Here is a 16,079-nt window from a genome sequence, read left to right on the forward strand (position 1 = left end):
TACCAAGTCGTCTTGACAACAGTATCAAATAATTTGAATTGATTCTTATTTCTACAAGAGTGTTTTTGACTTTTATACCTTCCAGGATCTTCCTTTTCTTTCATGTTTGTTTGTGAAGGGGGAAGGAAAGGACTGGAAAACTTTATCTTATACCATGGTATAGGGTATGAACTTTCAATGAGTGGTCTCACACAGGCATCAATATACAATTTTGAACAGTTGTATGTTGTTTTTTCTCTAGGTGCCTGTTGGTGATCAGCCTAAGGACATTGAACTTCAAATAAGAGAGCTAATCCTTCAATTCATCAGCAACCCAAATTCAATTATCCTGGCAGTCACAGCTGCTAACACAGACATGGCCACTTCAGAAGCACTTAAAATTGCACGGGAGGTGGATCCAGATGGTAAGCAGCAAGAAAAACTGGATCCTGTAATTCAACTTCTTTTTTAAATTAAATCCTAAAATAAAACTGCAGTTATTTGGCAAAAAAGTAGTAAGAAAAACAAATGTCACTGCATTTCCTAGAAAATAAAATTATTATATTTGCTTAAAGACTTCCTGCTGCAGTCTCTGCAACTTGGAGAATGCTGTGATGAATTAATATCTAATAGATTTCTGGCTTACGAACAGGCCAGATAACTATTTTAGTAGTCATAGGAGCCGCTTCTGTTTCCAGAGCAGCAGAATGGCATTACAGAATGTTGGGGGGTTTGAGATTTTTAGTAGTTTACAGTGGTCTGTTAGGATGACTTCATGCTTTATTGTTCAATGTTGCTTCTTTTAGTAGAGAAAATATGCCATCCTGAAGCTAGTAATTGACTGTCTAGCTCTTAGTTTAGTGACTTTTAGTAAGAATAAAATTAATATATACTGTCAGTATCCATTTTGGTGCCCTGCATTTATGTGACAGAACTGACTGATTTGATTTAATCTAAAAAGAAGATTATCATTTTATATTTACCTAATGACTTTGAAACAGATCTGAAGCTACTGGGTACCTGCTTCTTGTGTGTAGAAAGTGCTCTTGGTACCACTGACTAATAAATGACACTGTGTGATTTGAAAGAATATGGAAAACTATACTCTAAACATAAGTATACTGAAATTAGGCTAAAGTTTGGTGTTGGTATGCTTTACCATCAATTTTTTCTTCCCATAGAGCGTAACATTTCTTGCTTGTTTTCAACTCCCAAGTCTGCTTTGGCCTGTCTGCCTAAGCCTTTGTGGGTTCCACAGCCACGTAACCTCGAGGGAGAACCTCTTCTGGCAGTCTTCTCAGTCAAATTGTCCTGGTTCAAGGCAGCAGACCCTTTCCTTTTAATTCACCCCTGTAAAAATGATCAGCTGTGACTTCTGGATCACTTCCCAAAGTTCTAAACCTTAAAGGTCTGGAGTGGGAGCTCATGTTGCAGGTTCTGTAGGAATAATGGTATGTAATGAGAACTTGAAGTACTAAAGTAGGTAGACTCTCTGACTTGCATTCATCTGAAAGTTTCAGGACCCAAGAACCTACTGATTTCGCTGAGGTACTGGTTTATTTTTAGACTCGAAAAGTGTGTTATATTTTAAAGAAAAAGTTTTTGCCATGTTTTTTTGCAGACCCAAGAGCCTGGGAAATATTAAGGTCCCAGACAAATCCTGTGCATGTTAGCCTACCTGTTTAGATGTGCAATATTTACCTTTTTAATGCATTTAAGTCACTTTTTCTTCCACAGTGTCCAATATGAAGCTTAGTTTTAAGTCGGAAAACATTCAGTCACATATTCAATAAATTTTGCTAATGAAACATATTTTAAATCCCCTAAAGCTTCTTCAGTGGATGGGTTTCAGGCTGTTCAGTCTCTTGGGGCTTTCAGCTCTGTATTTGATGCACTATGCTGGAAGTGGGCCTGTTGCCTCCTTTAGCAGCTTCTCCAGTGGGTAGTGGTGTCTCAAATATAGTTCCAAACAGATTGCCGTTACGTCTGGTCCTATATATATGCTAGAAATATGTTCAGTCCACTCACACTTGCGAGTCCCATGCCTGCCTTACTTGGTCTTCTCCACAAGTGCTTAGTAACACCTCTAACCTCATGTAGTATGCAAAAATGTTTGCTGTAATCAGTAACGACTATAATTTCAAACTGCATGGTGCCTAAACCTTTTTCTTTAACCAGATCTGTGTGGGGAGTAGTACCTGCCAAGTACTTTCTTATACTCCTGTTAATAAGGGGCTCCAGATAGACTAATACCACATGTTCTTGCGCTAGTCTTTGCTGGTTTGCAGCATTAAACTTCATGCAGCTGTCTGAGGAACTTTTTGAACGATGAGTCTTAGCTACCCCGATCAAGACAAAACATCCCTGTGAGTGAGTTTTCCTTTTGGCAGGTCGAAGAACCCTTGCTGTTATCACAAAGCTGGATCTCATGGATGCTGGCACTGATGCTATGGATGTGCTTATGGGAAGAGTGATTCCAGTCAAACTTGGCATTATTGGAGTAGTGAACAGGTCTGTCTGGGCACATTGATGCTATTTTTAAAACTGTGTTAATATGAAGTAATGCTTTCAGCTTTTTTAACTGTGAATATGGTTTTAAGAATAAGGTGACGATGTTGAAATAAACTTCTGAATAAGCAAGCGAGAAGCTTGTTGCTCACTTTTCAAAAGCCTGTCTGTTCTTCTTCCACTCAACCGACTGCTGATTTAGAAAGGAGTAGGGACACTTCCTCTAAAAGAACTGTAGTGTCACTTCTTTCCGCTGTTGTTTTTTAGCTTGAGGGGTGCTTCTGGTCAGCTGTTCACATTAGCACTGATCCAGTACAGATCTTGTATATATTAGTGCTAACTGCATATGGCTATAGTACTGTTCACTTTATTTTTTGCATTAGCTAGGTCAAATCTCATGTAGTTTTGATAGAAGCGTTGCTTAGTCTGTGTACAGCTGCTACCCATACTGATTTGTTGACTGTGCTGCATGAAACAACAAATAAAACCCTTTATCGTCTAAGGAAGATGAGTTATGTGTGTGAAGCAAAAACCAGCTGTTAGATGTCCTGTCCAGAAAAGCAGAAGTGTAAATTATTTTTACTTTGCATCTATTAACTAGTGTGTAACTCTGCCTTTTAACTTCAGGAGTCAGTTGGATATTAACAATAAGAAGAGTGTAGCTGATTCCATTCGTGATGAGTATGGTTTTCTTCAAAAGAAGTATCCTTCCCTAGCCAATCGAAACGGAACCAAGTATCTTGCTAGAACACTGAACAGGTATTACATATTATGTAAAATAAACTAAACGTGTACTTTTAAAGATACTTTAAGATAGAAATATGTGTAAACTTTTTTTTTACCTTTTCTTTCCCTTTTGGTGCTGTACAGTGATACATTAAGGAAAACTCTGGTTCCAAATTCAGTTTCTGAATTTACTGTAATTTTCCTGAGTAAATGTTTTCCTTTGGTGATTATTTTCTGTCTCTTCTCTGTTTTGATGGAGATGATAAAGCTGAAACTTTTACTCCCTTCTGATGAGGGACTGTTTTCTGTTTTTAGACTACTGATGCATCATATCAGGGATTGCTTGCCAGAACTGAAAACCAGAATCAATGTTTTAGCTGCTCAGTACCAGTCTCTACTAAACAGCTATGGGGAACCTGTTGAGGACAAAAGTGCCACTTTATTGCAGCTTATTACCAAATTTGCCACAGAATATTGTAACACTATTGAAGGAACAGCAAAATACATAGAGACTTCAGAGCTGTAAGTACCAAGTGGTTTTCTAGAATATTGACTGAGCAGTTAGCTCGACCCAGCAGCTCTTGCTGGCTTTCACTGGCAGTAGTACTACACTGGAGCATAACATACTCAAAAATGTTTGAATCCAAGTAACTAAAAAACATTTGCAATGAGAGCTTTTTTTCTTGTTTGCTGCTTCAGTTGTTATTTTATTCTTTCAGATGTGGTGGAGCCAGAATCTGTTACATTTTTCATGAGACGTTTGGAAGAACTTTAGAATCTGTTGACCCGCTGGGTGGTCTTAACACAATTGATATTCTGACTGCCATTAGAAATGCTACTGTGAGTGTTCTTCTGTATTTCTAAGTGTTGTTGCTATATACTGGATTAGAAGATAAGGTTTCAACAAATTTGTGCTCCTTCAGTCCTGTGAATTAATGATCTCAGCTGAATGAGTTAATATGAGGAGGCTGAGTCCTGCTTTTTGGTATTTTAAGTGGAAAAATGACAATATCCAAACTTGCAGCCATTATCCTACATGGAATGAGTTTAAGGTGAATGCTTACATCTCATTACTGTTATTTACAGGCTGGAAAAAAGCTCAGGTCCAGCTTTGGCAATGCTATGCTGAAGCTATTATATATTACAGAAATGGTGATGGAAGACTGGCTCTGCATTTATTTTGCATTAAGCACTTCTGTTAGTTATGAAGACTCAGTCTGAGATGTATGGGCTAGGACGCATTCATATATTTTAATTCTATATAAGGGACACAACTCTTCAGTGGTTCAGTGTTCACATGACAGATTTGGTTTCTTGTGAATATGGGAATCGGTGTTGCTGAGAATTAACAGAGTAAGTTCACTTAAATTTTGCAGTATATAGAATGTTCACTCCTTAGAGCTTGACTTTGGATGTCAAACACGTAAGTCTGCTTTTGTACTGTGTTCTGTTGGGTGTGGACAGACAGTCAGGTTTCTGCATGGTCAGTAATTACTCCAACTTGGAGTGCATTAGGTACTCTGCAGCAATGATCTGTGTGCATGCTCTTATCCTTCTGTAAATGTAAAACGTAAAACAGCATTTAGTAACAGGAGAGATGTCTTGGGTTTATGTGATATCACATCTTTGTGTTTCTATAGCTTATTTAATTTTTAAAAAGGAAATTTCAGGTAAAAAATGTTTTATGTATAGCTAAGCATTGGTCTGTATGGTCATAAATGAAATTATCCCAAACACTGTAAATCAGTGACACTGTATTATGATTATACTTAACAGAAAACCCACCTACCTTGCAGTAAGAATTGTATGCCCAGGACTGTCAAATAAGTAATGATAACTGTTCTTTCCGAAGTTAGGAAGAGAATGTCTTTGCCTTTATAATAAATTTCATTTTAACTTGGATCCACAAATGTGAAAAGAATTGTTCATAGTTGTAAGCCTAGAGTGACATTAGTAGGTAGAAATCTTCAAGATTCTGTAAGGATGCTGGTTAATCATTATTTAACGTAGAGTTTGTCTTAAAGGTAATAACTTTATATTTTATAGCTTTTATATTTAAATATTCTTGTAACATATTTTACTCTTAAGACCTGTTCTGAGTGTTCTTTTGGGTGCGAGCACTGTGACCTGATTTATTCTGGGCTTCATCAGATACTACTTCTTAGAAATGTATGTTGTTTTAATACACAATTTAGCAGCTTTTTCCCTCCTTTTGAACTAGGGTCCCCGTCCTGCGTTGTTTGTTCCTGAAGTTTCATTTGAATTGCTGGTAAAAAGGCAAATCAAACGTTTAGAAGAACCTAGCTTGCGCTGTGTGGAGCTGGTTCATGAAGAAATGCAGAGGATTATCCAGCATTGTAGTAATTACAGTACACAGGTAAAAATGCATTTTTTATAATTATGTTTGTAATTATTGGGCTTTTTTTTTCCCCCCACTTCCCTAAAAAATTCTGAAAGTCTCATCAGTAAATTTTTGGTTTGTTTCTAGGAATTATTGAGGTTTCCTAAATTGCACGATGCCATAGTTGAAGTAGTAACCTGTCTTCTGCGTAGAAGACTTCCTGTCACAAATGAAATGGTAATTTTCCATCTACTGTAATTTTGCTGGAAAAAGTGTGTTTTCTGGAGTCTTTCTTGATGCTTCTGTTTGCTCTGTAATGTCAGGAACCCAAATTATTAAAGGAATCTTAACTTGTATTTGTTAAATAGCTAGGTATTTAATATCTACACAGTTTGAAACTTCTTCTATATTAGAAGACAGATACATAAAAAACAAAGGGGTGGGGGGAACCCTCTTCAGCTTATTGTCCCCTAGGTTTAAATTTTCCAGGAAGAATTTTACTAAAACTTGGATTTCACATCTCCTAGTCTTTCTGATATAGGTACGTTTCCCTCCCTTGTAACAGAAGCTGTGTATTTACTGTAGAGTTCGGGATGCAATGATGAAAATTAAGTTGTAGTCCTTATTCTGTGTGTGTTGGAGATAAAATCAACACAAAATGTTGATTTTGCTTGTAATGCCCTTCAGCTAGTGAGAACTAAAAATTCAACTTCTAGCTTTGAGTAAATATGTTTTAATATAAAAGTCTGCTTTGGGCTGCTTATTGGGGAGGAAACAAAGTGTTTCAATTATTGACTCTGTGTATGTTTGATGTGAAAACCAAAAATTGTTGTGTATGTTCACTATCCCCCATAGTGAGCCATCTCTCACTGGTTCAAATGTTTTATGTGGCTTGTGGCTGAAGGTTGACTGTATAGTTCACTTCATTACTATATAGCTTACACTCATTAAATTGCTGCATTTTCTTTATTTATTGCTGGAGAGGGGTTAGCTTGATGAAGCTAACAAGTAAAACTGATGTAACATCCAAAACGGCTGAAGGTCTGAATGTATTGCAATGAATGAATGAATTCCCTTCTTGCCTTCTGGACCAGAACTTTAATGTCTCTGGGGCAGTAAGAACGGTCTTTTGCAATGGACACTTAGACTACACCTTCTAGCATTGTAGATCATTGCTCTTCACTAGCACTAGATTTACTCGCTGAATTTTTGAACTGTGAATGACATTGCATTGCAGGTTCATAATCTAGTGGCCATTGAGTTAGCTTATATCAATACCAAACATCCAGACTTTGCTGATGCCTGTGGTTTAATGAATAACAACATAGAGGTAAGAAAATACATTCTCTTAGAAAGTCTTTTGACTTCTTGAAATGAGAGCGTAAATAACTGGTAAAAGAACAAATGCTTCAATTTATTTCACTGAAGCACAGTTCTACATTTTGAAGTATAAAAATGTGATACGTTACAAATACGGTGTATACTCTTATCTTGTGATCTGTTGATTTGTTAGATATATATTGCATATTACATTCAGGAACAGTGGTTGATATTTCACTGAAAACAATTCTGCCTGTGTTTCTGTCTAGAAAATAAGATGGGCACCTAATTGAGTATTGGCTATTAAATGAATTTTTTGGAAGAGAAACTTTAAATAGATAGTTGTGAAATACTCTTTGATGTTGAAGTAACTGCATTTTGTCTCTGATGGAATGTATCAATAGCTATAATGTTCCTCTCATTCATGAAAGGATAATATAAGTATTGTTTCCTCTATTCAGGTTCTAATTTCTGCCTTCTTTCGGCATTGTTCTTGAATCTGTGTTACCACGCTTCAATCTCCCCAAGACATTTTCTCCATCAATCTCCCATAAGCCTTTTACAATTTCAGTAGTCCTTCTGTTTTTCAAGCCCAGCTTTGATTGATAATGCTGGTTGCTGTCATCATCCTATAGAAGCAGTTGTTCTGCAACTGATCTGCTCAATTCTTTCTTGCAATCTGATTTTGATGCAGTACTTCATCCATCTGACTAAGAGCTCACTAATATTCTTGTGTTCCCCTCCTTATCCAACACATTCTTTCATAGTGTTCTTTTTTAAATGCTTATGTTATCATTTCTGCTCTTTAATCTAACCTTTTACTTTCTTCTATACATAAATTTTGTATTGACTGGGTATACAATTGAATTTGCCTTGGTAGACTGCTCTTGAATCTAGTTCAGAAACAATGTAGGTGTAAACTGCCGTGAGTACAAAAATTACGACTTAGCGAAGTTGAACATATGAGATAATTATATTATCATGTGTTACTTAAACTAGTTTTTTCCCAACATTTTCCGGAACAGGACATTGAAATTTTTGAAGAAACAAAGCACGTAAAACATCTTATCCTTATTCAGTGGACAATCAATTCTTAATTTCAAGAAAAACCAGATCTTTCTTTGTCCTGATTGCTTCAAATTCTGTTTTGCTATAAAGTGAATTCTGCCTCCTCCTTCTTACTTTTGGGCTAATCATAGTTAACCCTGCTGGCCACAGAATCAAATCCTTTTAGATTACTTCGAAGATTTAAAGCTTAATGAGGGCTGTAGGGTATCTATGCTGAGCCTAACTGTGTAGCTTTGATCTTGTTTTTTAAAAGCTCTAGTTTTGATTATGGAGTGTTTTGCAAAAGTTTTTATATTGAGAATTTACTTTTGACCAGGTAATCAGAGTAGTTTTATCCAAATAATTGAGATTTTCATAGGATCATAGTATGACTACATGACACTGGATGAGATGAAATTACTAGTGTTTGTTTCTAAAATGCAAGTCATCCGTAAAATACGAATCTTGCATATGTGTTGATACAGAGCAATACATAATTGAGGTCTTGCTGGATTGTTTTTAAAGGAACAAAGGCGTAACAGGTTAGCCCGGGAATTGCCTTCTGCTGTGCCACGAGACAAGGTAAGTAAATGTTGATCTTTATTTATTTATTCATTTAAAGTTTAATGCATTCTCCTTTGATCCAATCTAAGTATTGGAAACTTTGTTATGCTGCCCTAGTAACAGTCTTGGGAGCTTCCAGGTTTCTTTTCTTCCAGGTGACTTTTTTTCTTTCAATTTCAGAAGCTGGAAGTGGAATGTTATTTTCTTCTTCCAAAGATGCAATTTTTGGCAGGTTTTAAATCTGGGGTTTCTTAAGACTTGCCTATGAATTTACATTAATATTACCCTTATTACTTGAATGTCATCTGAAGTAAGGCTTGAAATACCTGCAGATGTAAAAGATGGAGTCAGAACTTGCATGCTTAAATTTATGGCTGAGACACACTGATTTCAAAAGATAAACAAGTGTTTTAAAATATTCAGTGTGCCAACATAGTGAATTGGTGGTTGTTTTTTTTTTTAAAGTCCCTCTTAAAACTGCAATTTATTGCAGTCTTGCTTTCTTTGGGAGAAGATGGTGGAGGTGACGTTTTCAGTTGATCATCATAATCCAGTCATGTATTCTGTCTCTGGAGCTTGCTTAGTTTTACCAGGTTTTGGGATTAGTTCAATGACAAGTAAGTACCTGGATGGAAGAACTAAGTGTCATGGAAAACAGTGCCTGGCTGTAAAAATAATGGTCTAACAATCAGCTGGAATTTTAGACAGTTAGGTATTTAATATTACATGAAGTATTTAGAATCCTGTTGTGGTTTAACCCCAGCCAGCAGCTAAGCACCACGCAGCCTCTCCCTCACTCCCCCCCGCCTCCCCAGTGGCATGGGGAGGAGAATCAGCAAAGAAGGTAAAACTCATGGGTTGAGATAAGAACGGTTTAATAACTGAAGTAAAATATAATACTAACAATAATAATGATGAAATATAATAATAATAGTAATGAAAAGGAATATAACAAAAAAAGAAGGGGGGGGTGGAGGGGGAGAAAATACCCCAGTGATGCACAATGCAATTGCTCACCACCCACTGACCGATGCCCCAGCAGTAATCCACCCCTCCCAGCCAGCTCCCCCCAGTTTATATACTGGGCATGACGTTTCATGGTATGGAATACCCCTTTGGCTAGTTTGGGTCAGCTGTCCTGGCCATGCTCCCTCCCAGCTTCTTGCACACCTGCTCGCTGGCAGAGCATGGGAAACTGAAAAGTCCTTGACTTAGGATAAGCGCTACTTAGCAACAACTAAAACATCAGTGTGTTATCAACATTATTCTCACACTAAATCCAAAACACAGCACTGTACCAGCTACTAAGAAGAAAATTAACTCTATCCCAGCCAAAACCAGGACAAATCCAAAATACAGAATATAGTTTAAGCTCCTCACAGGTTGTGACAGGAGTTACTACAGCTGATAGAAAGCAGTTCATTAAGTTTGTTAGCTTAAAAAGTGAGACAGAGTCCCAGAACGCATCTAATGTTACTGCCTTTAATCAGCAGATGCCAGCTGATGGATGAACTGGGAATTTAAGGTAGCTATCTAGAGATTGCTTTCAGGGCTCTTTGATCCTTCTTTTTATTGACTTCATAATTATATCATCAGTGTAGGAGTTGAAATGAAATTGAAGGCCAGATAAGCCAAAAGTCTTTTAACTGTCTTGGAGATGCTTTTTTTTTCTTTTTTCTGCTTATACTACTGTTTTGCTTGCAAATTCAAAATATTTTCTTTTCTGGATTTTTAAAGATGCTAGTAGGTAAAAGTGTATGAAATTTGCGAGGTAGATTTGGTGGTCTGCAGTTGAATTTTGTTGTGTTTTGTTTTTTTTTTTTTTTCCCCTCCCTGCATTTTTTACCTTCCTTAGTCTACTAAACCTCCAGGTGCATTGACACCTGCTTCCCAGGAGGCTGTTACTGCTGCTTCTGCTGAGGCTGATGGCAAGGTCTGTCTTGATTTTTCCTATAAGCACTGCATGCACATTTCTGTTGCGGTGCACCGCAGATAGTACAGAAAGCAGTTTGTATTTAGTGCTCTGTCACTGACACAGTATGCCCTACAGAGTATAGACTACTTGGCATTACTGATTTTAGTATGTGCAGTGGCAGGTAAAGATGTGCCATTAGGTGGCAAAGTCACTGCTTTCTGTTTGAACTCTTGGTTGCAATATATTGTGGTGCAAGTATGCAGCATAATTTGCCTCAAACTGTAGTCAATAGCTTGTTTGGTGCAACAGTATTGTAATCAAAAGTGTTCAGCATGGTTGTTAAACTGCATGTTTTTAATGTGTTGACAGTTAAAGAAGGAGGACAGAAGATAAGCTAAAAATGTGAGTTTCCTGCTTCCTGCAGGGAATCTTTATAGGCTTTGTTCAAACTGAACCTCCTTTTTGTTGTTTGACATAATTGTTCAATCCCTGGTTTACTTATATTTGTGAAATGTGTTCTGCAGTGGTTTTTTACACTTTAGGTGTGCTGTCTCTCATGTTAAAATAACAGCTCATTACTGTAAAGACTTTTTTGATAATTGATTTCACTTGGATGGGTAGTCACAAGTTTGTGTATTAGGAGTACCAAGAGGACTCAGGCTTTCTGCTTCATTGCATGTGCACTTTCAGCTTCTAGTGCAAAGCTGCCATTTCTGTCCTGAACAAAGTAGTTAAAGTCAAAATCTAGTCAGTAGTAGAATTTTAACTATTATTTTTGTCAGAGTTTTAGAGGTTCTGATATGCTGCAAAAGTTAAAAAGAAATCAAGAGCTACTGTGAGGATACTGTTGTGACTCAAGAAATTGCAGGAAGCTGCCAAATTTGGTTTGTGTTTCCCACAAAACTTGTCCTTATTAGGTGGTACATACTCAACACACTCTTTCTTGTGAAAGAATGTAGCTTTGTTTCTGAAACTACTTTGGAGATAGAGCAGGCTCCACAGTAATAGTGAATGAGAGTGGCATAGGGATTTTTGCCATTTTGAATGGCTGTCTTGCAATCGGAAATAATGTAATGGAGCTTTCCTTATCAATGGTTCTCTCTTATTAGCAGAGGTTGATTTGAATTCTTATAGTGTATTTTTTACAGCACCTCTGAACAGTTGTGCAATTTTAATAAAATTTCTGATGTGCACAGTTTAGCTGGGTTTCCTTCTAGTATGCAGCTGTTGGTTTTCTATTTGCCATGCTTTGTTTCTCACTCTCTTTTTTTAGACTCAAGATCAGCCTGTGGTGTTTTAATTGTAAACACAATAGATAAATTTAGCTTATTTTATCCTGTATCTGAAACAAGACATAAGTAGTAGTAGTTCAGAGCCTTGAATGACCTTGAATGTTTTTCCAATGGCAACAGATTTTAAAGCACAGTAGTAAATAGAATGGATACTAGGCTTATGGAAAGGTACAAAATAAAAATTACCACTGTTCCACATCAAAAGAAACTGTTTGTTTTGGTTTTTTATACTAATTTAACATGTGGTGGATACCATCTACTAATATTTCTTTTGTCCCGTGATTCCTAATGTTTAGGAGTTGGGTGTTACTTTTCTCACAAGATCAGTGAGTCATTCTTTGTCTGGAACTTCCCAGAAACTCTGATCCTCACTTCCAGAGGACTGAGATTTTTGTTTTGTTTTGATTTGGTACAAAAAAAGCCTTCTGTAAATTGAGGTCTGGCAGTACAAATACGTTCGTAGCTGTGGTACCTGGAAACATAAATGTGCATATTTTTTAGCTGTTATTGTAAGAAACTTCAGTTTATATTTAAATAAAATACCAAAGAATTTAAATTCAAGTCTTCCAAGAGCTGTGGTGATCTTCAAAACATACTTTCAGAATGATCCTGATAGTATACGTTGTATTGCTCCAAGGATGTATGGTAAAAATGGTAAAACCCAAATGATTTAGGAAGACCATTCCATATTTCAGAAGTGATTTGTAGACCCTTAAAGTGCTGGGGAGCTTCTTTATGTGAGGCATTTTCATACCATTATTAGGAAGAATACGAGTTTTAAAAGCTTTCATTTTACTGGTACTTTGTGTCAGCTGTAAGCAGCAAAGGGAGAACAAAGGTGGGGAACGTGAAGAACAGAACGAAGGGAATATACATATGAAAATCTCATTTTTAGTGAGTCTTACCTATAGCTCAGTAATAGTAGATTTGATCAGACACCGCTTTGCAGCGCCCAAGTTCTAACTCTCCAATGTTTCTTCATTGTGCTGTTTGTGCAGGCTGCTCCTGGAGCGGGAGATATGTCTCAGGAGCCTGGAACAGGCAACTGGAGAGGAATGCTGAAACCCTCAAAAGCAGAAGAGGTATCGGCAGAGGAAAAATCCAAGCCAGCTGCAGCCCTACCTGCTAGTCCTCAAAAAGGACATGCTGTAAACCTATTAGATGTGGTAAGTCATGAAAGACAAATACCTCCTCTTTGTAGTTCAGGCTCAGGAAAGAAAACATCTGAATTGCAGATCTTGTAACTTTGCTACTAATATATGATATCTTTGTAAGTAATTACCACTATAGGGACAGGGAGCTCTAGCCAGTCTCTTGGGCTTTCCTGCTTGCCCAATCCTTCATCTTTCCCCCTGTCCAGTTTCAGCCTATGATTTGGGATAACTGGCTTCCTTTCACAAATTCCTGTGCAAGTGAACTCCTTGTCTAGATTGCTCTTTCTACAGAAACAAATCTCAGCCCATGTCTCAACTCAATTCCTGCTCTTTTTTCCTGAAGTTGGCATTTTTATATTAGAGGAAAAGAACCATTAAAGACAAAACCCCCAAGTTAAAAATAGATAGAGATCCTTCAAGTGTTTGGAGAGCTTAGTTCCTTTAGTGAGCTTTTAAAAAAAATTTAGTAGTGGTGCCCTCTGACCTTTGTTTCACAGATCTGGATTTTGACATGTCTCTCATTTTATTTCTGAAGAATTAGAGGTTTGTTGCAAGACAGGTTACATCTATCAAACTATCAGACTAAAAGTGCAATAGTTTATTTTAGACTCCACAGTTTGAGTTTTACTTACGCAAATGAGCAGAATTTGTAAACTGAGGGTTTTTTTTTTTTTACATAGCCTGTACCTGTTGCACGCAAACTTTCTGCCCGTGAGCAACGAGATTGTGAAGTGATTGAACGACTTATTAAATCTTACTTCCTTATTGTCAGGAAGAACATTCAGGACAGGTAAAATAAAACTTCTTAGAAATGTTTAAGCCATACAAATGTTGTGATATCTCAAGAGTCATGTATATAATGTTGTTATTTTATCATGTTCTTATGTTTGTAAGCAGAGAGAAAATATGATTTTTTTTTTTAGAAGGGGCAGCAGCAGTAAAACTTGACCCTTCACAGAATTAAGAAGCCTGAAGAAGCACTCGTTTTCTCTAATGGATTGAGTTCTGTATTATATTAAGTAAAAGGTTTAATTAATTATTTAGGAGATGCCTGCTCTTCTGGAGGCTACTGCAATTCAGATGGACGATCTGCAGCAAATAACCGGAATAAACTCTAGGTGCTGTGTTGCCCTGACAGAACTTAGCTTTGCCATCCTGTTATTTCAAACGGGAAGGTTGAATAGGAACTACTGCAGCTAAGTTTTCTAGTACTTAGCTATAAGGATGGAAATAGCATAAAAGTGATGTTTCTGCTGTGTGCAACTGTGGAAAATGCCTTTAAAGTTTTGCTTAAAAATTGTTGTATTTTTTTTTTAAATGAAGAATGATGTAAAACTTCGCTTTGCTTAAGTCTTTGTGGAAAGACCTAATTTAAATATTTTTTTTTTTTTAATATGTATATATGGGAAATTTTGGGGGAGATATGGGAATCTGGAAATGAGAGTTTAGAGCAGATTAGTGAGGTCATAGAAGTTTTATTCTATCCAGTAAACTAATATTCTCCACAATATAATTTTTAGTATTTCATGGCAGGGAATTGCTTTCTTTACCTTAAGTTTACTGCAGTGTTAGTACTAGTAGTGTTACCTCCTTGCGTACTCTAAACAATCCCTTCACGTTCTTTGCAGTAAATATGCATACATAAGGAAAAAAATAAAATGCTGTCTCAAGCATTAGGACATCCTCACCTAATTCACAAATATTTTTAGGAAATACCTCTCGAAGATAGTACTCTTGTCCATCCCATATCATACTTGCAGAACTAATTCAGGCTCTTACTTGGATGGTTTGGATGGTATCTGTACCCACACAGCTTTGAACCTGAGTTTTGGGTTGCTTTCACTCTTGCGTGACTTCCAAAGTATTCTAGGCTTCTTTCTTAAGCTCTTCTTTTGGTACAACTTGCAATGTATTGGCTTGAAAGGAGGATGTAAATTGAATTACTTGAGTACTAATAGATCTATATGGTCTTAGCATGATTTCCTGGAAGTCTTCCCACAACTGGCTAGTAAAGAACCATAAAGCAGCAGAATGTAGCAGGAAAATTCCTGGCCAAACTTGGGAGTATGATTCCAAAAGCTCAGATGTGTTGATGGATCTTGGTTGATCTTGGGTCTGGCTGTTTAGACTTGCATGGTCCTTGTCAAGTTAATTCTGCAGTGACAATTGCAGCACTCTGAGCAAAAACTCTTGATCTGCCAGTGAAAATTATTTTGATTTAGATCTAGGGCTATGGGTACATGAGAAGAGTGATGTGGTCACTACTGAATGAGTCAGTACTGATTATACGTCAACTCCCAGTCCACTCTAGTTGCAAAATACTGCTGCTAAGATACTACACTAACAAGGTTGTCTAAACTAACATGTTTTATTTCTCAGTTGGGAACAACTGTCAGTGTTTTTATTGTCAGTTACTGTCACTCTGAAATAACCTGAGGTGCACTAATTCAATTTTTGATCCTGTGTTTATATCCTCAGATTTTGGTACTGTTTTACTATGATGATTTGTCAGTGCTCATGTAAATATTTTCCCCCACTTTTTCAGAAGAGTACTGCTAGACATATCCTAAGTCCCAAAGACAATCAGGTTCAGCTAGATTGAATACTTGGAATTTTTTCCAGGAAGCTTAGTAGCATGGAAATCAGAGCTAAGACAGTGGTTTCTTTCAGGTGTTTTTAGCCTGACATAGAGCTGAAAAATGTTGCTCTACAGATTCTGTAGTGTCTTTCTAATGGATTGTTCCTGATTCTCATTGGTTGCTGCCTGCCTCCATTCCAGACAAATATATTTTTCACACTTAAACTCCATTTGCAGTTTTAAATTGCTCTCACGTTATGCCCTCTGATAACAGAGATAATGTGGCCCAGTGTTTCAACAGTGATCCTGTTTTCAGTTCATTGCCTGTTCAGTTGTCATGCCTAGCACAGTGGAGACTCAGGGTGGTCTCTAGTGAGCAAAGTAATTTAGTCTTACTTTAGTTTTTTACACTATATATATCTATTCATGTTCTTTACAGTGCAGCTATCCTATTTGGAAGAAATTCAACAGCTCTTAAATTGCACAAGGTACTGCATTTACTTGAGAGAGAGTTTTTATTTATGGTAGTGGTAGATTCCTGGCCGTTTGAGCCAAGGTTGTGTGTAGCTGCTTGCTCACACTGTGCATTCTTCAATCTAGAGCAGACCTGTTTTTGAATAATTCTTTCTGAAGAAACAATCTTTATGTGCTTGCA

The 16,079-nt window shown here is 37.0% G+C and overlaps 1 protein-coding gene across 6 annotated transcripts in view; it reads left to right on the plus strand.

Annotated features, from left to right (window-relative positions):
- Window positions 1-16,079, plus strand: part of DNM1L (dynamin 1 like) — a 40,431-nt gene that overhangs the window by 21,648 nt on the left and 2,704 nt on the right. For 3 of the 6 annotated variants that reach the window (XM_050915625.1, XM_050915626.1, XM_050915630.1), the window contains 12 exons: window positions 242-404; window positions 2,370-2,490; window positions 3,115-3,246; window positions 3,529-3,735; window positions 3,933-4,053; window positions 5,435-5,590; window positions 5,702-5,791; window positions 6,792-6,884; window positions 8,447-8,503; window positions 10,341-10,418; window positions 12,691-12,858; window positions 13,527-13,636. In XM_050915625.1, coding sequence (XP_050771582.1) covers window positions 242-404; window positions 2,370-2,490; window positions 3,115-3,246; window positions 3,529-3,735; window positions 3,933-4,053; window positions 5,435-5,590; window positions 5,702-5,791; window positions 6,792-6,884; window positions 8,447-8,503; window positions 10,341-10,418; window positions 12,691-12,858; window positions 13,527-13,636 — 1,496 coding nt within the window. Of the gene's footprint in view, window positions 1-241; window positions 405-2,369; window positions 2,491-3,114; window positions 3,247-3,528; window positions 3,736-3,932; window positions 4,054-5,434; window positions 5,591-5,701; window positions 5,792-6,791; window positions 6,885-8,446; window positions 8,504-9,548; window positions 9,558-10,340; window positions 10,419-12,690; window positions 12,859-13,526; window positions 13,637-16,079 lie in introns of all 6 variants that reach the window. The other 3 variants (XM_050915628.1, XM_050915629.1, XM_050915627.1) reach the window with 2 other exon arrangements.

Source organism: Gymnogyps californianus, chromosome 1, assembly GCF_018139145.2.
Source record: "Gymnogyps californianus isolate 813 chromosome 1, ASM1813914v2, whole genome shotgun sequence".
Classification (NCBI taxonomy): Eukaryota; Metazoa; Chordata; class Aves; order Accipitriformes; family Cathartidae; genus Gymnogyps; species Gymnogyps californianus.